Source organism: Bos mutus, chromosome 1 (genome assembly GCF_027580195.1).
Source record: "Bos mutus isolate GX-2022 chromosome 1, NWIPB_WYAK_1.1, whole genome shotgun sequence".
NCBI lineage: Eukaryota > Metazoa > Chordata > Mammalia > Artiodactyla > Bovidae > Bos > Bos mutus.
Window position 1 is genome coordinate 96,425,034 of NC_091617.1, and position 26,749 is coordinate 96,451,782.

General features: G+C 41.7%; 2 protein-coding genes and 1 non-coding gene across 3 annotated transcripts in view; 1 reads left to right on the forward strand and 2 right to left on the reverse strand.

The window, feature by feature from the left end:
* Positions 1–5,306, forward strand: part of LRRC31 (leucine rich repeat containing 31) — a 29,642-nt gene extending 24,336 nt beyond the window's left edge. The window contains 2 exon segments of the mRNA XM_014482335.2: positions 1,028–1,195; positions 4,373–5,306. Of these exon segments, the coding sequence (XP_014337821.2) occupies positions 1,028–1,195; positions 4,373–4,728 (524 nt within the window). The 3' untranslated portion in view covers positions 4,729–5,306.
* A 1,435-nt stretch (positions 5,307–6,741) lies between these two features.
* LRRIQ4 (leucine rich repeats and IQ motif containing 4) lies at positions 6,742–26,545 on the reverse strand. The gene is made up of 6 exons (XM_005908156.3): positions 26,036–26,545; positions 20,845–21,903; positions 15,363–15,536; positions 14,002–14,140; positions 12,318–12,514; positions 6,742–6,958 (listed from the first exon to the last, which is right to left on the reverse strand). Exons 2-6 carry the CDS (start codon positions 21,862–21,864, stop codon positions 6,809–6,811), a joined length of 1,680 nt encoding a protein of 559 aa, XP_005908218.3. The 5' UTR covers positions 21,865–21,903; positions 26,036–26,545; the 3' UTR covers positions 6,742–6,808.
* Positions 25,038–25,127, reverse strand: TRNAY-GUA (transfer RNA tyrosine (anticodon GUA)). The gene is given in 2 exon segments: positions 25,038–25,073; positions 25,091–25,127. It is a non-coding gene; the product is annotated as a tRNA-Tyr (tRNA).
* Positions 26,546–26,749: the final 204 nt, after the last annotated feature.

The following is a 26,749-nucleotide window of genomic DNA, read 5'->3' on the forward strand; positions in this document are numbered from 1 at the left end:
GGGAGAGGTGTTCTTATTAGATATTATAAAAAGAATATATATCTACCCCTCAAACATTTTTTAGAAAGAAAATATAAAATGTAATTAATGACTATACCTTGTGAATAAGTTGCTCTGGTTAGTTTTAATGTTAGGGGAAACTGGGAACTATGCAGAAAATCTTTCAATTTCCTTTAAACATCTTTCCAAGATACACTATTTCCCTTCCTTGTTTCTGTAACTGCAGTTAAGTAAACACAATACATTTTGGTGTTTCAGAGTTCTAGGAAGGTGTGGCCTTGTCTCAGTTTCAGAAGCCAGTGGGATATGTAAAACCAGGACACACTCTGGAAATATTGACTAGATGAGAAAACTGTTTATCTCTTTCTCCTTCTTAAACGTGAGATGAAGGAGAGAAATGCCAGTTGATAGTGAATTAACCATTTAACCAAGTTTTACTTTTCTAAAGTTTCCAAATTTCTTCCAAATGAAAATAGAAAACATAAATTGAATCCATGGATTTCAGGCAGGAGAAACAAGGAATTGTGGAGGGTACTGCCCACACCCAGAAATGATGTCCCTCTTTCACCCAATTCAATCCAAAGACTGCTGGATCTCAGGACTCCCCTAGTGGTCCCTGGGCTAAAATTCCACACTCCAATGCAGGGGACCCAGGGTCGATCCCTACTCAGGAACTAGATCCCACATGCTGCAACTAAGATGTCTCTGAAAGTGAAAGTGCTAGTTGCTCAGTCATGTCTGACTCTTTGTGACCCCCATGGACATAGCTCACTAGGTTCCTCTGTCCCTGGGGATTCTCCAGGCAAGAACACTGGAGTGGGTCTTCCAGGGGATCTTCTCAACCCAGGGATAGAACCCAGGTCTCCCACATTGCAGGAGGTTTCTTTACCATCTGAGCCACCAGGGAAGCCCACAACTGTCTTAACTCAGTGATAATATGTTGCCTTAGCCTAGGTTGCTCAAGTTCAAAGTTTATGACCTCTAAGGAAGTCTAAGTTATTACTATTCTTATCGCTGTCAATTTCAGCTGAAGCCTCCATTCACCTCCCTGCTCTGAAAATAGTCAACCTTTCTTGGAATAAGTGTATTGGCGGTAACCTGAAGCTGCTCCTGGAGACATTAAAGCTTTCAATGTCTCTTCAAGTGCTGAGGCTGAGCAGCTGTTCCCTGGTGACAGAGGACATGGCTCTCTTGGGTTTGTATCTTCTGGTTCCAAAGCTGTCCTGACACTCAGAGCCCAGTGTGCCTGCCCTGCCAGCCTGGGGGAAGGGAGGCAGAGGAGGCAAGGAGGCCTGTGCACATTCTCTGCTCCCTGACATCTGCTTGGGAGAAAGCTGGTTTGTGCTCAGTCACTTCAGTCATGCCCAACTGCTTGCAACCCCATGGACTGTAGTCCAACAGGCTCCTCTGTCCACGGCATTCTCCAGCAAGAACACTGCAGTGGGTTGCCATGCTCTCCTGCAGGGGATCTTCCCAACCCAGGGATCGAAACTGCATCTCCTGTATCTGCTGCATTGCAGGTAGATTCTTTACCCACTGAGCCACCTGGGAAGCCCTAAAATAGACACTGCTGCTGCTAAGTCACTTCAGTTGTGTCCGACTCTGTGCGACCCCATAGACGGCAGCCCACCAGGCTCCCCCATCCCTGGGATTCTCCAGGCAAGAACACTGGAGTGGGTTGCCATTTCCTTCTCCAATGCATGAATGTGAAAAGTGAAAGTGAAGTTGCTCAGTTGTGTTTGACTCTTAGCGACCCCATGGACTGCAGCCTATCAGGCTCCTCCGTCCATGGGATTTTCCAGGCAAGAGTACTGGAGTGGGGTGCCATTGCCTTCTCCGAAAATAGACACAGGCAATTCTAAAACCAAATACACAGTAGAGACTGGTTCATAAAATGAGATGGAGGAATTCCTTGTGGTCCAATGATTAGGACTTCATGCTTTCACTTCTGAGTGTGCAGGTTCTGTTCCTAGTTGGGGAACTAAGATCCTGCAAGCCACCAGGTGCAGCCAACCATTAAAAAAAAGAAAAAGGAGATAGATACAGATATGGTGGTGGAAGAAGGGTTATCTGACATAGGATAGAAAGTTGGAACCGGATGTGGACGGGCAAGGCTCCTTGTCCTTGGGAGGGCTGTGCATGTGTGGATTTTGTTTACGCCTATTCCTGGCTTTGCTCAGCTGGGTGTAGTTTTTTCTGTTCACCTGGTGTTTCCTGTGGATGAATTATGTGTAAGCAAACAAGAAATTCGTGTTACGTCCACACTGTTCTCTGATATTTCAATCTAGTTGGAATAAATACGTGTTTTCCAAACAAGTGTTATGGCCAAACACTGTAATTAGAAGATGGGGACAAATCACTGTGATTTTATTTTGGATTTCCCTAATGACTAATGGGAGAAGGCGATGGCACCCCACCCCAGTACTCTTGCCTGGAAAATCCCATGGACGGAGGAGCCTGCTAGGCTGCAGTCCATGGGCCGGCTAAGAATCGGACACGACTGAGCGCCTTCACTTTCACTTTTCACTTTCATGCATTGGAGGAGGAAATGGCAACCCACTCCAGTCTTCTTGCCTGGAGAATCCCAGGGACAGTGGAGCCTGGTGGGCTTCCGTCTATGGGGTCACACAGAGTCGGACACGACTGACGCAACTTAGCAGCAGCGGCAGCAATGACTAATGAGGCCTTCCCACGTGGTGCTAGTGGTAAAGAATCTGCCTGCCAATGCAGGAGACACAAGAAACGTGTGTTCAGTCCCTGGGTCGGGAAAATCCCTTGGAGAAGGAAACGGCAACCCACTCCAGTATTCTTTCCTGGAGAATCCCATGGACAGAGGAATCTGGCAGGCTACAGTCCATGGGGTTGCAAACTGGTCAATTGATTTTTGACAAAAATGCAAAAGCAATTCAGTAAGTCTTTTCAACTAACAGTGCTTGATTAACTGAGCTATCATACACAAAAATACTAACTTCAGCCTATATCTCACAACTTGGACAAAAATAACTCAAAATGGATAAGCAAAATGTAACTGTAAAACCTTTAGAATAAAATCTAGGAAAAATACTTGGGAACTTGAGTTTTGCAAAAAGTTTTTAAGATATAACACAGAATGCTCTGCCCACCAAATTAGCAAATTGATAAATAGATCTTTATCAAAACTGTGAGTTATGCTATGAAAAAGATACTGTTAAGGGGGGGTGAGAGGAAAATGTAGGTAAGTTCTTTACCACTGAGCCGCCAGGGAAGCCTCCATTGGTCTATGCATCTATTCTTTTACCAATTTCATACTGTCTTGGTTACTAAAGCTTTAGAGTAAGCCTTGATGGGAATGGAGCATCCTGCTTGGTCTGGAAACCATGATGTGTGGCAAATGATTGAAGGGCCAGGGCATGTTTAGTCCTAACAGGGGGACATTGAGGGGACCTGTTGTCCAACACTGCATGGTTGGCACGTGGTGGGAGCTGAGATTCCCAGCAGATAGGCAGTGGCAAGGTCAGATGGGGCCCAGAGGCGTGGCTTCCTCCAGCTGAGAGCTGCTTCCCTCTGCTGGGGCAGCCTGAAAGGGGCCTAAGGCAGAATTGGGCTGGTCCCCCTTAGAGAGGCTGTGAGAGGGATTCTTCTCTGATCATCCATCTAGAGGTTGAATGAGGAGCCCTCCAGGGTCCCTTCCAGCTCTGAGATTCTGCCCATCTCATCTCTGTAACCCATTCCTGCTTTTGGCTGAAAAGGGAAGCACATGTCTGCTCTGGCTGTCTCTCCTTGCTCCTTTTCTTAGCTTCCTCATTAACTATTATTTATTAAGAGCCATTTTAGGTAGCACTGTGATACTACCTAATGTGTGCTATTCAAAGGAAAAATTGGCCCATGTGTGAAAGGTTCTAATTGACCCATGAATTAGAAATTATCCAAGTATATTTTGTCCATGGAAAGTACTCAAATAACTGTTGAATAAAAAAATGAATAAATAAACAATGAATAATGAAACAGCATTAAACAGCAAGAAGCCTATTCACAAATGATCCTGAGTTAAAGCCAGTGAGCAGTCACTCCTCACATTTAATTAGAGAAAGTCTGCAGCAAGAGCTGGGGCTCCAGGAGAGCAGAGAGCATGAACTCAACCAGAAAAGACATTCTTTGGGTTGGAATTTGGAAGGAGAAAAAAATCCATTTTCAAGCTGTACATGGAATGCAGAGAGGTGTTACCAGAGTAATTTTAAATGCCCTGAAAAAAAAACTGCTAGCTAATAACATTCTATTACTTAGTGCCACTCTTATTACAAACCCTGGAGCCAGTGTGTTGTGTTATTGGAAGTGGGAAACAGTTGCACTAGAAAGTGTTCTTGGCTTTTAGCAGACTGATTTTGTTTTTCAGCATCGGTAATTCAGACAGGTCACCTGGCCAGGCTGCAGAAGCTGGACCTGAGTTATAACGACAGCATCTGTGAGGCAGGATGGACCATCTTCTGCCAAAACCTGTGGCTCCTCAAGGAATTAACTGAGCTGGATATCAGCCTTCGGCCATCAACTTTTAGGAAGTGCGGACAATGGTTTAGACACTTGATAAGTGCCGTGACCAAACTTCCCAAGATCACTGAGGTAGCAACGAAGAGGTGGCTTCTCCCAGCTTCACAGGAGGAGGAACTACAAGGCTTTGACCAAGATCACAGAAGCAGCATTCACTTTGACCATGGTGGGTTTCAGGAAGCTGACTTTCCAAGGCTCAACTAAGCTACACGTCACCCAAAGGAAGAAGAAAAGAACATGAGTGAATCCTGGTGAAGTCAAAGGAATACCAGCTTCTGGGCTGTTTAATGTGATTTATGTTACAAGAGCTTTGTAAATATATGCCTAGGATAATCTAATATGAACATGCCTTTATGCTCTATTTTATGAAACAATGGTGACATTTTTCAATGGGTTTTCATTTGTTTGGATATATAGTTAGTTCACTTTCTATTTAGAAGGACTGACAAAATGTTTAGATTCCAGTAATGCATTTCCTTTTTTCTTTCCCTAGAATTTTCTGCCTCTTTTACTAAATGTTTTAAATATAAGGGTGTGTATTTATGTGAGTGTGTAAAATGTGAAAGGCACTAACTGTGGAACATTTTAATATTATCTTTATCATTATATGTGTCTCATTGTGGTCTGATGGAAATGTAATTTTCATCAGAAAGTATGCCCTTCAGTTGTTTATTGTTTTATGTTCTCTTGCCTTTTATCTCAGATACAAACCATGAATACAAATAACGGTCAATGACACACAGATCTTCATAAAAGTGATCAAAAATTCAACACCCAGTAACAAAAACATACCTTGTTAAAGTAAAATATTTTGTTGCTAAAATAAACAAATTAACATATTATTAATATTTCTGAGCATTTCTTTGACATGGAATTTGCCTCATAAAATCTATTTAATTCATTAAAATTCCTGTGTTGCTGTCCGTGATTTGGGAAATTTCTGGTTTTTTCTTACTAGAGCATGAAATTCATTGCATGGCAGAGGGATCTGCTCACACATTTCTATTCTGATATATTCTAATCAGATTATGTTTTGCTTTTTTCTTGCTACACTAATAATTCATATTATAATCATTGCTTGAAGGACATGTTGAATTTGAAATCAATATTATTCCAAAAGAAAAAGTCATCAGGGTGAGGGGGTCTTGATTAGTATAAATGGGGATGTTTTAGGTAATAATTCTTCATTTCTCTGAATAAATGTTCGGAGCAACTTTATTCAAACCAGCCAAAAACTGGAAACAGAGAAACACCTTTCAATGGGTGAATGATGAGCAAACTATGCAATACCGCTCAGCAACCAGAAAGGATGAACTACTGTTACATGCACCACTTGGATGGGCTGGAAGTGAATTATGCAAAATAAAAAGGCCGGTCCCCAAATGTTACTTACTATGTGATTCCATTTATATGAGCCTCCTCAAATAACAAAACTACAGGTTAGGGGCTGGAAGCGAGAGAGGTGGTAGGTGGGGCTGAGAGTAATGGCCCAAGTGGTGATAGAGCAATTCTGTATCTTGATCGTGGTGGTGGCTACACAGAAGCTACATGTAAGAAAACTGCACTGGACCACACACACACACACACACACACACGTGACCAGTGCGTGTATAAGTGATGGAGTCTGAACAAGCTCTGTGGATGGTACTTCCCACAGTCATGCAGGATGTCAGCACTGAGGAAGGGTGAAGGGTGCGTGGACCTTTCTGTCCATTTCTTTGGAACGTCCTATGAATTGTTTCATAATTAAGAGTTTTTAAGGTAGACATGATAGTATAGTGAACCTCCATGTACCTATCACATGCTTTTACCATTACCAATTTATGGCTGATCTTGGTTCATTTTAGGGCTTCCCTGGTGGCTCAGACAGTAAAGAATCTGTCTGCAATGCAGGAGACCTGGGTTCGATCCCTGGGTAGGGAAGATCCTCTGGAGAAGGAAATGGCAACCCACTCCAGTATTTTGGCCTGGAAAATAATCCCACGGACAGAGGAGCTTGGTGGGCTACAGTCCATGGGGTCGTAAAGAGTCAGACATGACTGAGTGACTAAGCACACATATTGGTTCATTTGGATCATTTACACTAATCTCTCTCTGATATTATTCTGAAGCAATTCCCAGACATCAAAGCATTTTATCCATAAACATTTCAGTAAAAGAATCTTTATTTTTCTATGTAACTGTAACTCTGTGAGTAATTTTTGTATGATAGGCATCTAATTCCTAGAGATTTTGCCTTCTTAATCCACCAGGTTTCATTACCTCAATTCGTACATTTATAGAATTATTTATTTTTCTTTACAGGTTTTCCTTTTACATCTTTCTTTCCTTTCTTATCTTTTGGAGAATTCCTTCCCTTCTTTTGCAATTTTAGCAGTTCTTCAAATCTCCCAAGTCCTTTGCGTACCATCATTCCACGCCACCAAGCCTGAATCTGAAAATAAGAACAGCATCAGCTCACATCACAATGGACTGGGGATGGTTACAGCTCTTTGTTCTGGTATGCGATATGTGATTTTCAAAATACGGAGAATGGAATATAGCTAGAACTCTAAACCTTATCTTCTCTCTTTTTCAGTTGGCCAGTCATCCAGGCAAAGACTTTTTTTGAAGTATTTGGTGCTCTTACATGCCAGGCATGGTTCTAGGGAAACAGCAGTTGAATTATCAGTATCACTTAGTCGGTGGAGCTCACATTCCAGTGAGGGGAAAAGACGATAAACAAGAAACACATGACTGTATAATCTGACAGATGGTGACCAGTGCCACGGAGATAACAGTGCACAGCAAGGGGAATGGGTGTGCCTGTATTCTGCCTTCTCTCTTGTTCTGGGACCACCTGTGCTCCTACCTACAGGTAATCATCGCTTGTTCTTTTTTTTTAATTGAACTTATTTTATATTGGGGTATAGCCAATTACTATTTTGATAGTTATAGGTAAACAAAGAAGGGATTCAGCCAAACGAATACAAATATCCATTCTCCCCTAAATGCCCCCCTACCCAGGCTGCCACATAATACTGAGCAGAGTCCCCTGTGCTATACAGCCCTCACTTGTTCTTGAGATCTTCTTTCCTAATATCCACTCAGGAACATCCCTTCTCTAGTAGACTCTTCATACCTGCCAGTGGCTCCCCATTTCTCTCAGAATAAAACTCAAGTCCTGGTCTCTTGCCTTCTGAGACAGCCCATGCTTTCTCTGTGGAGTGTTTCTCCCAAGGTCCTTTTCACCTTTTGAGACCAACAGCATTTTGTCTGTGGAATGTGTATACGTGTGTGCTCAGTCAGTTCAGTCCTGTCCAGCTCTTTGCAACCCCACGGACTGTAGCCCACGAGGCTCCTCTGTCCACGGGATTCTCCAGGCAGGAATACTGGAGTGGGTTGCTGTGTTCTTCTCCAGGGGATCTTCCCAACCCAGGGATTGAACCTGTGTCTCTTGCGTCTCCTGCATTGGCAGATGGATTCTTTACCACTGCACCACCTGGAATGTGTATCTCTCTAAATAAATCCACTTCTTAAAAACACAAACAAAAACCCAAAATTCAAGTCCTTGCATTTGCTTACAAAGCCCTATCGATGTTTCCCCACCCTCCGGACCTCTTCACTCTCCCCTTGCTCACTCGCTCCAGCCATGCAGGCCTCTTTGCTGCTCAGATGCACATAGGCACTATCTCAGCTCAGGGCCTTGGCTTTTGCTGCTTTCTCTGCCTGTAACACTCTTCCTAATATTCAGATGGTTCGTGCCTCCACTTCTTCAATAACCTGCTTGATTGTCATTGCTATGAACTGAGTTATGTTCCCCCCAATTCATGTGTTGAAGTTTTAAACACTAATGTGTTGGTATTTGGAGACGGGGCCTTGTAAGGTAATGAGGTTTAGATAAGCTCGTAAGGGTGAGGTTCTCATGATGGAATCAGTGCTCTTACAAGAAGAGACAGACAGCTTGCTCTCTCTGTCAATAGGAGGATGCAGTGAAATGGCAGCAACTGTGAGGCAGGAAGGGAAGCTCTCACCACACTGGCACCACGATCCTGGACTTCAAGCCTCCAGAATGTGAGAAAATATATTTCTGTTGTTCAAGCCACCCAGTCTATGATCTATTGTAATATATTGTAATAGTTGCTTGAGACAGTCAATTTCCCAAAGAATCCTACACTGACCATCTCATTAAACTGAACCTTCTATAAAGTTCTTTTTTTTTTTTTAAGATACAAATGAGCTTATTTACAAAACAGAAATAGATTCCCAGACTTAGAAAACAAACTTATGGTTACCAGAGGGGAAGGGTTGTGGGGAGAGATAGATTGGAAGTTTGGGATTGGCGTGTACACACTGCGTATTTAAAATGGATAATCAACAAGGACCTACTGTATAGCACAGGGAACTCTGCTCAGTGTTACGTAACAACCTAAATGGGAAAAGAATTTGAAAAAGGATATTAACACATGTTTATGTATAACTGAATCACTTTGCTGTAGACCTGAGATCAACACATTATTAATCAACTAGGCCCCAATATAAAATAAAAATTAAAAAAAAAATAAAAAGAAGCAGCAGCTAACAGAGCAAGATCAGATGGAAGGAGACTAAATAGAGTAAGTGGCTACTTTCGTAGTCCAGTGAAATGGAAGAGCACTCTGAACCCTACCAGGGTTTTCCTATCTAAATACATGTTTTGACCAAAAAATAAAATAAAATAAAATCCCTATAATACACACACACACACTCACACACACACACATACACACACACAACTTTTGGCAACCTCAGTTCTCCTTAGCTTGAACTTTTTTCCAATACCACTTAATCACTTTCTAACATATGATTATGTTAGAAACAACATAATCACTTTCTAACATCACTTAGAAATCACTTTCTAACATATATTATGTGTTACACTTCATGTTCTTACTCTCACCACATCAGGCTTTAAGCAATAGAGGACAGAAATATTTGCCCATTTTGTTCAGTAATGTATTTCCAGCGCCTAGAACGGTGCCAGGTACATAGTTGCAGCTCAGTAACTGTGTTGAATGAATGAATGAATGAGGTGGGTGGAGGTATGCTGTTTTATATAAGGGGGCTTGAGGACAGGTGTATGGATATTTGAAGAGACTGAACTAAGTGAGGGCCACAGTCTTGCCCACACCTGGGGGGAAGCACCTCTGGACAGAGAGGCAGAAGCACGCACGAGGCTTGAAGTAGAGCGAAAATGGGAAGGATGAGACGGAACCTGAAAGCAGCAGACCAGCTAAGGTGGTGACTTTCCAGGGAAGCAGCAGTGCCCAGGAGAGGGATTCTGGAAATTCACAAGGCTTTTTGCGTGTTAAGATTCAACAGAGTTCAATTGTGCGCCCCTTACTTTGGTCCACAGAGACTTTCCAAGCTTGTGCAGGCTTTGATATGTTAGAAGCAACTCATTTCCAGAGCTTCAACTCTCATCCGTCCCCCTCCCTAAAATGTGTCTGACAAGGAACACAACTGCTGACCTTCCAGTCCCACCTCGAGTCCCACTGCCCCTTCACAACTCCCCATTTGGCAGCCCCTCATCCATTTGAATCTGACCAGGGTGGGTTGCCCAAGACTCCAAAAACCTTGGGGGCACTGAAAAAGGGATAATTCAAAACAGTTGTATTGATGTTGGCTCTAAGGACTGGATAACCAATCCTTTTATAAGAGAGGTGATTTCCAGCTCTTTGCCTTCAAGAAAATTGAAGTTGATTGGTCAGCTGAGAGCCTACTATCTAATTTCTGGGGGCTATATCTGGAATGAATTCAGAGATGTGTGAAGCACTGCCATTTAAAGCAAAACAATACAGGCAAACAAATTTTTTCCATTCTTTTCCTTGTCAACTTATAAATTTGAACAAGCTTTCTCAGCATTTCTTCTGTAAAATAAAAAATAGGAATGGAACTGATGCCAAACCCTATTTCATTCTAGCAATAAGTAATATTTATGCAAGGACATATAAACTCTTAAAAGTCCTTTGGACTGCAAGGAGATCAAACCAGTTAATCCTAAAGGAAATAAACCCTGAATATTCACTGGAAGGACTGATGCTGAAGCTGAAGCTCCAATACTTTGGCCACCTGATGTGAAGAACTGACTCACTGGAAAAGACCCAGATGCTGGGAAAGACTGAAGGCGAAAGGAGAAGAGGACAGCAGAAGATGAGAAAGTTAGATAGCTTCACCAACTCAATGGACATGAATTTGAGCAAGCCCTCGGAGATAATAAAGGACAGGGAAGCCTGCCTTGCTGCAGTCCAGGGGGTCACAAAGAGGTGGACACAACTTAGTAATTGAACAACAACAATATATAAACTATGTGAAAAAAAATCTTTCCAAAAATCCTATATATCAAATAATTGAATATCAAAATTTATACCAGATTTTATATTGTTTTGGTCAATTTTATACTACTACTAATTGCACAAAGACTCAATCCAGAATGTTAAAATGCTATGATCATAGAAAAAAAGTTTAATTTACATAAAACTTTTGTAGCCTAGAAATATGAAAGGTGATCTGTAAATTATTTAGATTATATATATATACACACACACACATATTAAGGTCAATTCTAAAGGGAAAGTAGAATGGAAATACATGTTCAAGAAGAAAAATAAATGACAAAATTTTTGCATGTCAAGTAAGAGTTTGTTCAAATATTTTGTAAATTGATGTTTACTGATATCAAAGTCAATCCTTTGCAATGACTAAACTTAATGACACAAAAAGGTCTAATCTCAATTTTAAAATGTGCAAGAGGGCACATTGTTCAAAATACTTCTAGGAAGTATCCTAAAAATGGTTAAGTAATTTCATTCTTCCAGTGCAGTCATCCCTGAGTATATACATACTAAAATTAATATTTCAATACAAACTACTTTTCTTTTGTATTACAGTTTGGGCATTATTTTGATTTATTAAAATTATGTTTATGGTAGTTTATGTTATCTATGAGTCTAATTTAAAAAGAGTAAGGGAAGTTTCACATAATATTTATTAGAGAAGGGAGGGTGTAAGGTCTGATTTGATTGAGGGCCATTGATAAAGAGTCTTACAAACCAAAGACTAATTTTTATTCGGGGTAAAATGGAGAGTTGTTGATTTCAGCAAAGTACAGCAAGATTTGACCTAGGTTTCAACAGCGTAGGTCTGACTGCTCAGTGGAAGAATACATATGGTAGGGGAAGCAGGCAAGTAACAAGGGACACTAGTTGGAGGACTAATGCAGTCATCTGGGTGTGAGATGATGCAGGCCTGGACCAGCTGAATGGAGAATACTGAATACTGATTGTAGTGGACACATTCCTGGGCTCTGGGGTATCCTTATGTCTCCACTGGCTTAGTAGGCAATGAAGATCTTAACCCTTTGAAGCTATGTTGGTGGCAGAGCACAACTCTGGCCTCTAGACCTGTGCTCCACAGTGCTTTCATTTTTAACTTTTCAAGCTTATCTGACTGAGTTAACATAAGCCTTTCACTCCAGTGATTAGTCCAACAGTTTTAGATCATTTAGGGGTTTGAAGTTTTGGTTTCTTTTGCCTGTTTGTTGGCTTCTTATCTGACAAAGAGAAAAGGAACAGAAAAGACAAAAACATGCTAGGATTTTTGTTTAAAAATCTCTTGCTTAGGCCTGGGGATGTAAAAATATTCAATAAGTAAGAATCACAATTCTCAACATGTAGATGTGCAAAGAGCAGCCCTATAGGATAATCTGTAAAGTTTAGCAATACCCTACTCCGAGCAACTGTGAATATGTTATTCAAAATCGTTGCTTATTTTACCTTTGTTGCCAATTCTTTCATATTTCTCCTTTCTCTAAGGTATTCCCACACAGCTTCAGTGCCTTTGGCACACACCGACATTGGGGGTTCTTCCATGGGGTTGCCCGTTAGTGTCAGAACTTCTAGATTCACTAGACTATCCAAATTCTCTGGAAGATAAGTGATCAAGTTGTCCTCGAACCGTAATTCTTTCAAAGCTGAAATTAATTTTTAAAAAATAATGTCTTAAAAACTAGCAAAATTAAAGCATACATTGCTTAGTCCAAACACTTTGAAATGTGTATGTCCTGTTAGACCATGTAACAAAAAAATTTAATGTTTTATAACAACTCAGAGTTGTTGAAGTCAGTGTAAATAAGTGTTAGAGACAGGAAAATAGTAAATACTAAAAAATGTTGAGACTGTTCCATTCCTCCAGAGATTAAGGACAGAATCAGGAGATGACTAAGGAGTGTCGCAGATCCAACCCTGTGGCCATGCTTTTTTTTGAATTTATCTTTTGCTGCGCCGGGTCTTGGTTGCTGCATGTAGGCTTGCTCTTGTTGCAACAAGTGGGAGCTACACCCTAGCTGTGGGGCGTGGGCTTCTCTTTGCAGTGTCTTCTCTTGCTGCACAGCACTGTCTGTAGGCAGCTTGGGTTTCAGTAGTTGTGGTACATGGGCCTACTTGCTTGTGGGATCTTCCCACCAGGAATTGATACCGTGACTCCTGCATCGATAGGTGGATTCTTAACCACTAGACCACTAGGGAAGTCCTGCTGCCAATCTTGGAATGGCCCATGAGTAGGCAACAGAATCCACTCATATTCCTTCATCTTTTTTTCATTAAAAAATAGTCACAGTTTTAAAATATATCTATAAACCTGAAGATTCAGCACAATATGGCAAATAAACATTTTTTAAAATCTGGTTCTAGGAGGATCTCAGCAAAAACCTGTTATTTTACAAACACAGAGTGGTTTAGCCTAGTGGAAAATCTTTGCATATTCAAATATGAATGATGTATGATTTTTCATGGCAATCAAATAGGTCCACCCCCCTCAGCCCCAACTGCCTTGCTAATATTATTACTCTGGGTCAATCCTTTTCCTTTCTCTCATAAGTGACTTAGTGATCTAATGCAAATTTACTACAGGATCCCCAAGCCCAAATTCTGGCAGATAATAGGCATTCAGTAAGTTCTGGTTCACAGTATAATGGCTATGAGGATGAATGCCAATCTTCAAAGCAGTTGATATTTTCTTTTCAATTCCCAATAAACTAACTGCCTTTGTGTGGCTTTTAGCTGTACCAATCAGGTACATCGCCTTCCCCATATCACCAACTAAGAAGCTCTGCAAGGAGATTACGGGGTAGGTCTAAACTCTCAACATTGAAAAGTGAAGTTGCTCAGTCATGTCTGACTCTTTGTGACCCCATGGACTGTAGCCTACCAGGCTCCTCCGTCCATGGGATTTTCCAGGCAGGAGTACTGGAGTGGGTAGCCATTTCCTTCTCCAGGGGATCTTTCCAACCCAGGGATTGAACCAAGGTCTCCCGCACTGTAGGCAGAAGCTTTTACCGTCTGAGCCACCAAAGAAGTCTCCTCAACATTCAGACTGATCTTTAGTAGTACAAGGATGCCTTCCATCATGGGAAATGCTAGTCAAACTCCACTGGGTTGTAGATCTACAAAGATTTCTCACCTTGTGCTTGGCAAATAGCATCTGGGAGTTGCTTAATTAGATTGCAGTGGCAATCAAGAATTTCCAAGTTAGGCATTGATCCCAAGGATACAGGCAGGTATTCAAGATGATTGTTCTCAATATACAGCTCTTTAAGATTCTGAATAACAGAAGAGTATGTTATCATACCATAATAAAAGAATTATGGTAACTAGAATCACCTATGAGTTCCCATGTTCTTTCAATGAGAATATTATTCATTAGGATTAAGGGGAAAACACATTTAAAGAATCATCAACAAAAAAAATATAATTATTCTTGAGTTAAGCCATTAGTCATGGTTCCAGGTATGTAGGGAAAAGAGAACATGGGAATCTAGTGTTTATTTGTTTCACTATAACTTAATGCAGAAAAACAATTTGGATCATTTAAATACAAATATAATTTGTTCCCTTTTAATAGTTAATTATCTGTGGCAGTTGCTATAGAACTGCAATTGCCTCAGTTATCAATCCAGCATTGCCCATGCGGAAGTAGCCAAAATGTACAGAGAACAGGTTGACTATTTTCAGATTCACTGGGTAAAAATTTAATGTTTGCATTTCACCCTAAAATTCTGGAGAGTGTGGCATGACACGTATAAGGAGCAAATTGATGAAAGGAGTTCTGTGAACACAGAGCAAAGGAACCAAGAATTAGGAACAGGTGAGAAGTACCCGCGCTGTGTATGTCATCACTCAGTCCATGGCTGGGAGCTATGTAGTGGCTTACACCTACTTTATTATTATTAAAAGTGTAGCACCAGGAACATGAAAAAATCATGCTTTAAAGCATGCATACATAAAGACACATTGGTATAGCTACTTTGAATAATGTTATGTTGCTCTTCTGGGGTTTAGCATAGTTCTGTGGACCCATCTTCAGCATGAACCTGTTGCAATGGTTAAATAAACCATGATATGCTTTCCACCATGCAGGAAGGGGAATCAGACTCATGCAAAATGCAGATTCCTGGCCACATCATCTATATGACACTTTAACTTCAAAGTAGTACAACTTTCAGAGAATACTTTTTAAAAGTGGAAATTAATTGGAGAGTGATATGGCTCAATTTTGCAAATAAAACATGCCAAACCACACAGAAGGAATGAGTATGCCCTGACATATACAAGACCAGTCACAATAAAATGTTCAAGTGTGGATCCTGTGGTTGTTCAGGAAGACAGTGGAAGCCTCAAAGTGTAATAATGACTTGTTGGGAGCTAGAAATCTAGTATAGATGATTCCACATGCAACCTGTGAGAATACAACCATGTTTTCTCATATCAGCCAAGGAATCAGTGGGCATATACTTCTTTGCCTGCTCATTTGGGGAGGCTTACCTGTAGTCTCTTAATGCATTCTGGCAGATGGGTAAGCTTGGCTCCCTCATCTTGGCCAATGTATAATTTCTCTAAAGACGCTAAAGAAAGGATCTCTTTTGGAAATGAAGAGAACTGATTTCCCGTTAGTCCAAGAATCTTCAGTTTTGAAAGTGAACCGAAGTCTGAAGGTAACTGGAAATATTTCAAAAAGATAAGTTTCAGATCAGGATTATTTTTAAAAGTAAGAAAATAAACTGGGCTTTTAGTTTTGAGGAAGATTTTTTTTTTTTTAAAAAGAGAGAAATTTAGCGTCTCCGGCAGATGCAAAGTTGGCCCATATGTTTGCATCTATGGTATTTGTACTTGTAGATCAAAAGTCTGGAGTTCTACTTTTCCCCCAACCTCTGTGCTCTTTACTTGCATGCTCTGGATAAAGTTAGAGCAATTTTTAACCTATGTTATTGCAAATTTTTCAACTATGGTATAGCAAATGCTTGACACTACTGAAAGAAAAAGTACAAAGCTTATTAGTATACTATTGCAACTATAATATTCATAATTAATTCAGTTATTGGCACTGATCAATTTAGTGACGTAATATCCATCCTAAAAGGCTTTAGGTCAGCAATTTTGAAACCTTAGTTAAAATACCAGTTGGAAGGAAACAATGAAGACCATTATAATCATATCTTCTTCCCTGCAGTGAATCACAAGGCTATGTGCCCTGGTATTAGGCAGGCATTGCACAGATTCCTAGACTTTCAGAGTTGGAAGGCCTTAAAAAGGTCCCTGTTCTTACCCTCTTCTATGGTGGTTGGATATGTTCCATAGCTAGCCATCCAGCTCTTACTTAAACACTACCTCCTGGGATGAAAAGATCATTGGATAAAGACCACTTGGATTTCCTTCTACATACTCAATTTCCTTCTCCTGTCAAAATCTGTGTCACTAATACATCCCCTATTGACCTCTTGCTGGACCTCTGGAACCACATGGAAAATCTCATTCTTTAAATACATGACACAATCACCCTACTGAATAAGTTATGTAGATGCCTATTTTCTTGTAGGAAAAAAAGGCCCAACTCTTGAATGTTAATAACTTAATTCATTTTGAACCACTTCTGTTACCTGGCTTGATTCTTCACTGGGCAACCTTTCCTCATAGGTCCCTGCTTAAACCTTGGCTTTCCTTCCACCCATTCCCTAACCTGCCATTCTATTTTTCATGAGAATGGTTAGTAGAGTTCAGCTCAACCCAACCTCTCCCTAGATGGGTGGAATAAGTAAATAATTAGTGAATAGATTATCCCCATAGTAGGCTTTCTTTTGACCTATAGGCAAAAGTTTCAAACACTTGGAATAAACCATAAGGCATTTTCCTCTTTGTTATGTAAGGTGAGGGCTTATTTTCTTAAAAAGTTATAAAACATTTTCAGTTTTATTTACATCTAGAAAAAGAAAACTCAGAACAAGTCAATGTCCAGAGAAACTGATGTTTAAGCTTTCCTTCTTTGCTATTTCAAAATTCTTCATCAGGCCCTTAGATCCCTTCAATGCAAAGTGTCTGCATTTAGTGCAGTCCTAAATAACAGGGAAAGATTTATCAACCTAACCACTTCATTATAACCCAGTCATTTCATTCGTACTGCTATATTCTTAGCTCATGGGTTTAGCATTACTTTTTCAAAAGCCCACTGAATATCTAAAGATTTTTTTCCCAAGATATTCAAGAGCCAATAATTAATACCATCATAGTCATATTATAGCAGAAATAAATTTGGATGTACAGAAAGCCTGCAGAGAATCAGGTGAGAACAATTATTGCTGACAGTATAACTGAGCCGTAGCCATTCTGAAACTTGAGTTTTCTCCCTTAATTGTGTGCATGTAAAGTGTTGCCTGCCAAATCAGTAAACAAAGGATGTAGCAACTGTTGAGCCACTGCAACCACTGTACCATGAACCCTGAGGGAACTCAGGATGGGAAGAACAGAATACTGGCCTTAGATAGCTAAGGCTCATATAAAAAGAATGATTTCAATGAAGTCATTGAAATACATGATTTCCATGAACCCAGACTCTTCCATCTTCCCATATATAGAAAAGTACTGAATTTATTAACTTGAGAATTTGGTTTTCTTTAGGGATGAATGTTTTTGTTTTGTTTTTGTTTCTTGACTGTACCTGGTGTTAGTTGTGGCATGTGGGATCTAGTTCCCCAATCAGGGATTGAACCTGGGCCCCTGCATTGAGAGCACAGGATCTTAGCCACTAAACTACCAGGGAAGTCAGAATTTGTGAATTAATTTCTTTAATTAACAGTTAAATCATATGAAGTTTTGACTACGTGTTCTTTGTTGCGAAAAGTCCTACATATCCTGGCTCCTCCCTTATCTCGGTGGAGCAGTCCCTCTGAGCTATCTGAGAGGCTGCTTTCTGGGCTTAAGTCCTCAGTTCTGTCCACCAAATAAAACACAGTACTCAACTTTTAGGTTGTCCATCACTTTTGCAGTCAACAATAGGAATGGACCATACACATAAAATCCATGTAGGTTTACATGAAAAGTCAGCTATTTTTGTCTCCACCTAGGCAAGAAAAAGCTACTGGCTAGGCTTCAAGTGCCAAAAGTCCATGAGGTAAATTGGGGTGGGAGAGAGAAAGTGAAAAGTGAAAGTGAAGTCGCTCAGTCATGCCCGACTCTTAGCGACCTCATGGACTACAGCCTACCAGGCTGGTGGGAGAGAGAGAGAAGAAGCTGGCTTAAAGGTCACATGTCATTAGAGAGAGAAATGATTGGGAGGTTCCTAGAGGGACTGGAATAATAGGAAATTTAGAAAGGAAGACAAAAAACACAGTAATACCATCATAAGAACTGAAGAATCATAAATGCTGGTACATGGAAATTTCCATGTTCAACATAGTAACACTGAACATATCCACGTTTCGGTGCAGTCTGACTTGCAGTAAAGCTTGGTATTGGATGAGGCTAATCTTTGAACTGTGGTGTTGGAGAAGACTCTTGAGAGTCCCTTGGACTGCAAGGAGATCCAACCAGTCCATTCTGAAGGAGATCAGCCCTGGGATTTCTTTGGAAGGAATGATGCTAAAGCTGAAACTCCAGTACTTTGGCCACCTCATGCGAAGAGTTGACTCATTGGAAAAGGCTCTGATGCTGGGAGGGATTGGGGGCAGGAGAAGAAGGGGATGACAGAGGATGAGATGGCTGGATGGCATCACTGACTTAATGGATGTGAGTCTGAGTGAACTCCGGGAGTTGGTGATGGACAGGGAGGCCTGTCGTGCTGCGATTCCTGGGGTTGCAAAGAGTCAGACACGACTGAGAGACTGAACTGAACTGAAATCTTTGGTGATGGACAGGGAGGCCTGGCATGCTGCGGTTCATGGGGTTGCAAAGAGTCGGACACGACTGAGCGACTGAACTGAACTGAATCTTTGCTAATCACACACACACATCTGTGTGTGATTCTCTCCTCCACCCTGACCTCTTAAAAAGTCACAGGAGAGGATTAGGTATCATTCATGACTCAATAGGATTTAAGTGAACTGTGTTATACTTCCCAAGGGCACTTTCTATTCTGATACTTTCACTCCCACTATGGAATGACAGACTTTGCTCACTGTAACAGGAATTCTTACATCGGCAGCAGAAGAGCTGGGGATGGGCAGAGGCCTTCTCGTAGAACCTCTAAAATCCTCCAAGATGGGTTGCTACCTATAATAAGTCGAAATTAAGTACTAGATCCTCTTCCTAAATCTTAAAGTCAGCATCAAAATGTTTACTTCCAGTTTTGAAACTCTCTAACAATGAGGAAAACAAAACAAAAAATCCCAAAGTTCTAAAAGTTGAAAATCAAGTAAAAGATTCAAAAAAAAAACACAAAAAACAACTTTAAAGCTACGACTTTTATAATGTATGAGATACACATTAAGAGTTTTGTTCACAACCAGGAAAAACAGACATGATATTTGGTTAGTGTTGTTGGTTTCTAAACCTTCTGTTCTTTCTCTCCAGAATAGTCTTTTGCTTTTAACAGAACTCTGTTCTTTCAAATTTTCAAATATTAAAAAACAATAAGGGGCTTTCCTGGTGGTCCATAGGTTAAGAATCTTCCTTGCAATGCAGGGGACATAAAATATGTTTTATATGTTGTGTATGTAGTTTTGTGTGATTAAAGATTTCTATGTGGCATAATATTCTGTAATTTGGTGTTTTACTTTTAATAAACATCACAGTTTTGAGATCTATCCACATTGGCACATACAGCTCCAGTTCACTTAAATTATTGTATAGTATTCCATTTTATAAATATATCACAATTTACTTGCAAATTCCTCTCCCAACTGACATTCACATTATTGCCCATAAGCCATGATTATTAACAATACTATGATGAATGTCTGAACACACCACCCTGCACACGTATGGGAGAGCTTCTCTGGGGACTGATCTGGTTTTGCAGATATCTGATTTTGGAACATTAGGGCCTAAGGTTGCATGTGTCAGAACTCTGGAAGATGAACCCTGCAGTCCAATGCTATGGATTGGTATTCTGACTCTATCACGTACAGGTGTGTGGCCTTGACACATTAAAAGCCCCATGCCTCACTCTCCTCCTATATCATTGAGGACAATATCACTCACATCAGAAAATCATTGTGAGTAATGTATGCAATTTAAGAAAAAAATCATGCAGGAAGTCAGAGGATTTCAGGAAGGAAAGCAGAGTGTAACAAGACAATATAACTGTATTACAAATGTATAAATTAATTTCCTCCCAATAACCAATAACTCCAGTCTTATGAGAAAAAAATCAAACAAATTCCAGTAGTGGGGGCATCCTACATCCTCAAATCCTACAGTTTTGAGATGTACTGGCAAGGTCATCAGATACAAGGAAAGCCTGAAAAACTCTCATAGCCAAGAAGAGCTAAGGAGGTGCAAAAACTAAACGTAATGTAGAAACCTGGATGGGATCCTGAACGGAGAAAGATTAGATCAAAACTAAGGAAACATGGATAAATTATGGACTTCAGTGAATAAAAGTGTATCAATATTGGTTTATTAATTGTAACAAATGTACCATAGTAATCTAAGATGTTAATTGTTGGGGAATCTCAGTGTGGAATATATGAAAGTTCTCTGAAATATGTTCTCAATTTTACTATAAATCTGAAACTATCCTAAAAAAGAAAGACTATTTAAATTTTTAAAAAGTCATTGTGAGGATTAAATGTGATAATACACAAAAAACATTTAGCCCAGTGACTGGCACCTACATACTGCAAATAAACATCAGCTACCATTATGATTACTACTGCTATTCAGGCGGGAAAAGTAACATGATGACCTTGTTGGAGAGATCTGTCAATCCCGATTTTCACTCATAAACTCAGCTCGAATTTTCTGATGTTTAGACACGGAACCACACCAATGTAGGGCCAGGCAGCATAGTGACAGCCAGGAAAGGAATCAGTACCTGGCATATTTTATTATCATCCAGGGCCAAGACTTCCAGGTTCTTCAGCGAACAGATCTGCAACGGACAATGTTCCAGAAAGTTCTGGCTGAGGTCGAGAAACTGCAGGTTAACCAGGCGCCGGAAGGAGCGGCGCAGCACCCGCAGGCCGGTGTTATGCAGGTAGAGCAGGAAGAGCGAGGTCCACCTGCAGAGGAGGCGCGGGATCTTTTCCAGGTGGTTCCCACTCAGCCCCACCTCCGTCATCTGCGAGAGCTCGCCCAGGGTGTGCGGGAGGGCGTGGAGGCGGTTGTAAGAGACGTCCAGCACCGACAGCCTGGTGCACCGGCCCAGCGACTCCGGGAGAACAGCCAGGCTGTTGTAGGACACGTAGAACTTCTTCAGCTTCGTCAGGTTCCCAATCTCTTCCGGGATGACCGTGAGCTTGTTCTTATCCAGGTCGATGATCTCCAGGTTGTAGAGATCACACAGCTCCAGAGGGAACGCTGCAAATTGGTTATGCTTCAGGTGGATCTCCCTCAGTTTGGTCTGGTTCACTATTTCCTTGGGCAGAGATTTCAGGTGGTTTCCGGCCAGTCCGAGCAGCTCGAGATGGTGAAGGAGTTTGCAGATGACGACGGGGATGTCCGCTAGGTCGGTGCGGTAGAGGCGGAGCTCGCGGAGCTGGCGGATGCCGCTAAGCACCGGCAGGGACGAGGCTTCTAGCGGGTTGTCGCTCAGGTCCAGGCCCTCTAGGTTGCTCAGCCTTCCCATCTCCGGGCATAGATTCTTCAGCTTGTTCTTGTTCAGGTAGAGAACCCTGATCTTCCTTAAATGCTGAATATCCTTGGGGATTTCTGCAATCAGGTTGTTTTCCAAATGCACTTCCTCTAATTCTCTTAATGCTAAAATGTCTTCTGGAATAGTAAGCAAGCTCTGATTCGAAGCGTCAATGAAAAATATCCTATCAGAGACCTGCTGTGGATCACTTTTCTGCTGAATTCTAGACGAATGTTCGTATTTTTCGCTGTCACTTGACATTATTCTGATGGAAAGTTCAAATATTCAAAATCTGAAATACTGTGAAAAGAAAGAAAAATGTATGAGTTTTACCTGTCACCAGATTTAGTATCCTTAAGAGAAACAAATTAAAATCTAGTTGATTAAATTTAGTGCTCACTGTGACACAACATAAAATGTAGGTTTTTGTGTTTCATGTTGGAAGATAAATCGAAGTGTAGATTCCTCTTTCTCCTAACCTAGGTTGACTCATATTAATAAAAAAAATTGTCTGGCTTGTCTAATTTCAGTTTTTAGAAGTGCCTATTTTGATTCTATTTTCAGGTTGGAGGTATAGAAGGCTGCAAAAGATCATTGCTCTTACCATAAACACTGAGAAAACACTAGGAAAAAATAGCATTTTAAAATATTGCATTTGGGGGAGTTCCCTGGTGGTCTAGGGGAGAGAATTCCAGGCTTTCACTGCCGTGATCCGGGTCCAATTCCTGGGTGGGGAACTGATATCTTGCAAGCCATGCAGCCAAAAAACAAAACAAAAACTGCATTTTCCCTTAAATCCGGCATAAAGTTGTAGATGTAAAGGCCAATAGAATTAAATTCAAGAGATGAACTGCCCTTCTAAATAAGGAGAGACCAGTGGGCACTTTCGTGCCTGGTAGAACTTTTAAGTTTTAGGACTGGCAGGTGGATGATCAAGCCTTCTATAGGCATAGGTAACAGCCATGTGTGAGTTGGCATGATGGATTAGAATCTGTGAAACCAAGGGTAGTTATCAGTTAGATCCATTAAACTATAACTTGCTTAATAAATAAAAAACTAACCTGTTTTCACCGACCAAGCTCACTTTGTTTTTGTTTTTAACAAAAAGCATTGTGTAGCCTAAACAATTTTAACAGACCCTTCACCATCACTGTGGATTGTATCTCTCACTAAGAGTCTTGATATGTTTGCCCAGTTTGTTTTTCAGGAACTTGGAGTCAGCTGTTGACCAGTTGGCACCCCAGCCAGTTAAGACTGGTTGGCAGTACTGACCATGTACCTGGGTATGCGTGTTTGATCGGTGACCATTTGCCATCAGAAGCTCGAGAACTCTACCCCCAGAGTGAGCTAATGCCACCAAATTCTGAGCATGTATCCCAGGAGGCAGCGGATAGCTTAGTTGTGCCTGCACAGAAGGACAATTATCTCACTTTTTAAAATCTACAATCACCTTTCCCCATGCTCCCCATACCTCAGGCCACCCTGCTTCTTTGTCTCATAAATATCTCATAAATATCCCCTTGTCTTTGGGGAGGTGGATTTGTGATTTGTTCTTTCTCCTCGCTTGACTGATTCATGATAAACCCATTTTTTGCTGCAAACCTCCACCTCTCATTGTTTGCCTTGCTTTGTTCTCAGGCAAATGAACCTGGCTTGGTAACAATAGGTCTGCAGGGTTGCAAAAGAGATAGACAGGACTTAGTGACTAAACCAAACCAAGCCCTTGGTTATGAATACATGCCGACACATACACACGCACAGCCTAAGGGGGAAGGCAGGAAGGACTATGACATGATGGTGGCTGGGCTGACTGTGGCATCTCTGACTTGCCTTCTAGGGTGGGGTCTTTTCTGCTGGAGGACTAGACCTCCCATCCAGCATAGAGGCCCAGTCAAGATGGAGAGGGGTGAATTCCCAGCCCCACACTTAATGTTTTTGCTCCTTGCAGCACAGCAGTGTGTGATTCAGGTCCTTGTTTCTATATACCTAGCACCCCAAACAAAGAAGGCAATGGCACCCCACTCCAGTACTCTTGCCTGGAAAATCCCATGGATGGAGGAGCCTGGTAGGCTGCAGTCCATCGTGTCGCTAGGAGTTGGACACGACTGAGCGACTTCACTTTCACTTTTCACTTTCATGCACTGGAGAAGGACATGGCAACCCACTCCAGCGCTTGCCTGGAGAATCCCAGGGACAGGGGAGCCTGGTGGGCTGCCGTCTATGGGGTCGCACAGAGTCAGACACGACTGAAGTGACTTAGCAGCAGCAGCAGCCCCCCAAAGAGTTATGAGGTGGTGTGGCTGTTATTTAAAGAAAGAAAAAGATGGGGAATTCCCTGGTGGTCCAGTGGTTATAGGACTACTTGCTTTCAGTGCCATGCGCCTGGGTTTGATCCCCTGTTAGGGTTTGATCCCCCAGTCAGGGAATCCCACAAGCCACATGGCCAAAAAAGAGAGATGATGTATCATGGATTAAATTATGTCTAGGACTAGTTGTCTCTAACATTTTTGTCTTTATCTAACAGTGTAGAGTCCTGCAGGATAAAATCTCATTTCCTAAATACAAATGACTGACAATGCTGATGGCTTTTAGGCAATCGACAGTATTCAGACTGAGGTGATAATATAAATAAGAATAAATTATAAATAAAAGAGAAATAGAGAATACCAAGGACAGTTACTTGTTCTAGGTTTTACTTAACCTATTTAATCCTCACAAGAACTCTAAGAAGGAGGTACTGTTACAATCCCTGTTTCAAAAGTAAAGAACCACCGAAAGGCTCTTCTCAAGACACAGTAGGAAGTGGGAGAAGGAGCAGAGCATTTGACTGACCCTCAGTCACTTCCTCACCTGGGTTTTTAACATCATTTGTTCTCCAGAAACCTGGTTTTAATTAAAATCTTCTTGGATGTAAAGGTTCAGGCTTGATTTTTCTTTTTCAGTCTTCCAACAGAGTTATCTGGGGAAAATCTGTGTGCACTGGCCACTCTAATTAAGGTTAGACACGACTGAAGTGACTTAGCAGCAGCAGCAGCACAAGTATGTCTGGGCTTCCAGACAGATAAAAGAACTTATTTCTCTTAACATTCATCCTGTTCCATGATGAGACCTGCCTAGAAGGTCTCTGTGTGTGTATTAGCTCACATGAATCATATCCCACTTGTGTTTGGAATCAAGTTGATAGCCCTATGAAAGCTGTTTATATTGTATATGCATTATTGTCAGTTGCTCAGTCATGTCTGACTCTTTGTGACTTCATGGAGTGTAGCCCACCAGGTTCCTCTGTCCATGGAATTCTCTAGGCAAGAATACTGGAGTGGGTTGCCATTCCCTTCTCTAGTGGATCTTCCCAACCCAGGGATCAAACCCAGGTCTCCTGCATTGCAGGCAGATTGTTTACCTTCTGAGCCACCAGGGAAGTCCAAAATGTCAATTCCTTCGAGCCGGATTCGAACCAGCGACCTAAGGATGCCTGAGAAACTTCACACTACAGTCCTCCGCTCTACCAACTGAGCTATCGAAGGAATTGCACTGTATGTGCATTTTTAGTGGACTTAATAAAAGGAAGTTATAAAGCCAGGATTTACAACAGCTGCCAGTAAATAAGAATAGGGAAGATTGATTCTTTATTGGCTATTTTTAACTAGGGATTGCTTTCTGGATGTACTTTTACAACCCAGTATATTACTGAGAAGTTTATGAGTGGAATTACTCTTCAAGGGCCTTCCCAGGTGTCACTAGTGGTAAAGAAGCCACCTGCCAATGCAGGAGACACAAGATGCGGGTTCTATCCCTGGGTTGGGTAGATCCCCTGGAGAAGGAAATGGCGACCTGCTCCGACATTCTTGCCGTGGACAGAGGAGCCTGGCAGGCTACATTCCATGGGGTCACAAAAAGTCAGACACGACTTGGCGACTACGCAGCAACAGCACAGGGAAGGGAGTGTGCTGAACGGTACCTACATTCACATCTCAGGATTTCAGGCTACCTTTCAACTTGGCTGGTAGCACATGGGGTAAATGAAAACATACTTGTCTTTTCTACCATCATGTTTAATCTGAAGAACTACTTGCAGTGGTGCTTAAAATCTGTGGGTTACAAAGTGTTTCAAGAGACGTCTACCTTGCCTAGCACAATTTCTCAGCAGTGGAGCACGGTCTGGAAATGCCTGGCTGGGTAGTGGGAGGGACAGAGGACTCAGATATTTTCTTTTTCACCTTGGAAAATAATAAACTTCATAAATGACCTGTTTTTACCTTGAGGATCTTCCTTGAACATTTTTCAGACAAGGAGTCTCTGGCTCCAGAGTCGTCTGCAAGGCCCTTTCACTTCCTTCTCTTTGACCTGTGGCAACCCCAGACAGAAGGCCTTCCTTTCTTCCTTCCTTGTCTCCTCTCCCCCAGGCCCACGTACCAAATCCTGACCCATTTACCTGGTAATTAACGCTGGGTTCTGTCTCCTCACTCCTCAAACTCCTGAGATGTTTCAGACCTCTTCTCCCCTGCGTGTGCGAAGTCACTTCAGTCGTGTCCGGCTCTGTGCGACTTTATGGACCGTAGCCCGTTAGGCTTCTCTGTCTATGGGATTCTCCAGGCCACAATACTAGAGTGGGTTGTCATTTCCTTTTCCAGGGGATCTTCCGACCCAAGGATCAAACCCGCCTCTCTTATGTTTCCGGCATTGGCAGGCGGGTTATTTTTATTTTTTTAAACTACCAGCGCCACCAAATCCACCCTCCATCAGCTGTTCTCAATCTGAGAACTCCCTGCCCCATAACAGCTGTGCTTCTCAGAGGATGCACAGGACTCCACGTGGATCCGGTCTGACTGACTTCGCCTCTAAAACACACCCAGTCTGTTCATCTGGGCAGCCCTAAGTACCTGCCACTCCAGTACTCTTGCCTGGGAAATCGATGGATGGAGGAGCCTGGTAGGCTACAGTACATGAGGTCGCGAAGGGTCGGACACGACTGAGCAATTTCACTTTTACTTTTCACTTTAATGCAGTGGAGAAGGAAATGGAAACCCACTCCAGTATGCTTGCCTGGAGAATCCCAGGGACGGGAACCTGGTGGGCCGCCGTCTATAGGGTCGCACAGAGTCGGACACGACTGACGTGACTTAGAAGCAGCAGCAAGTACCTGCTC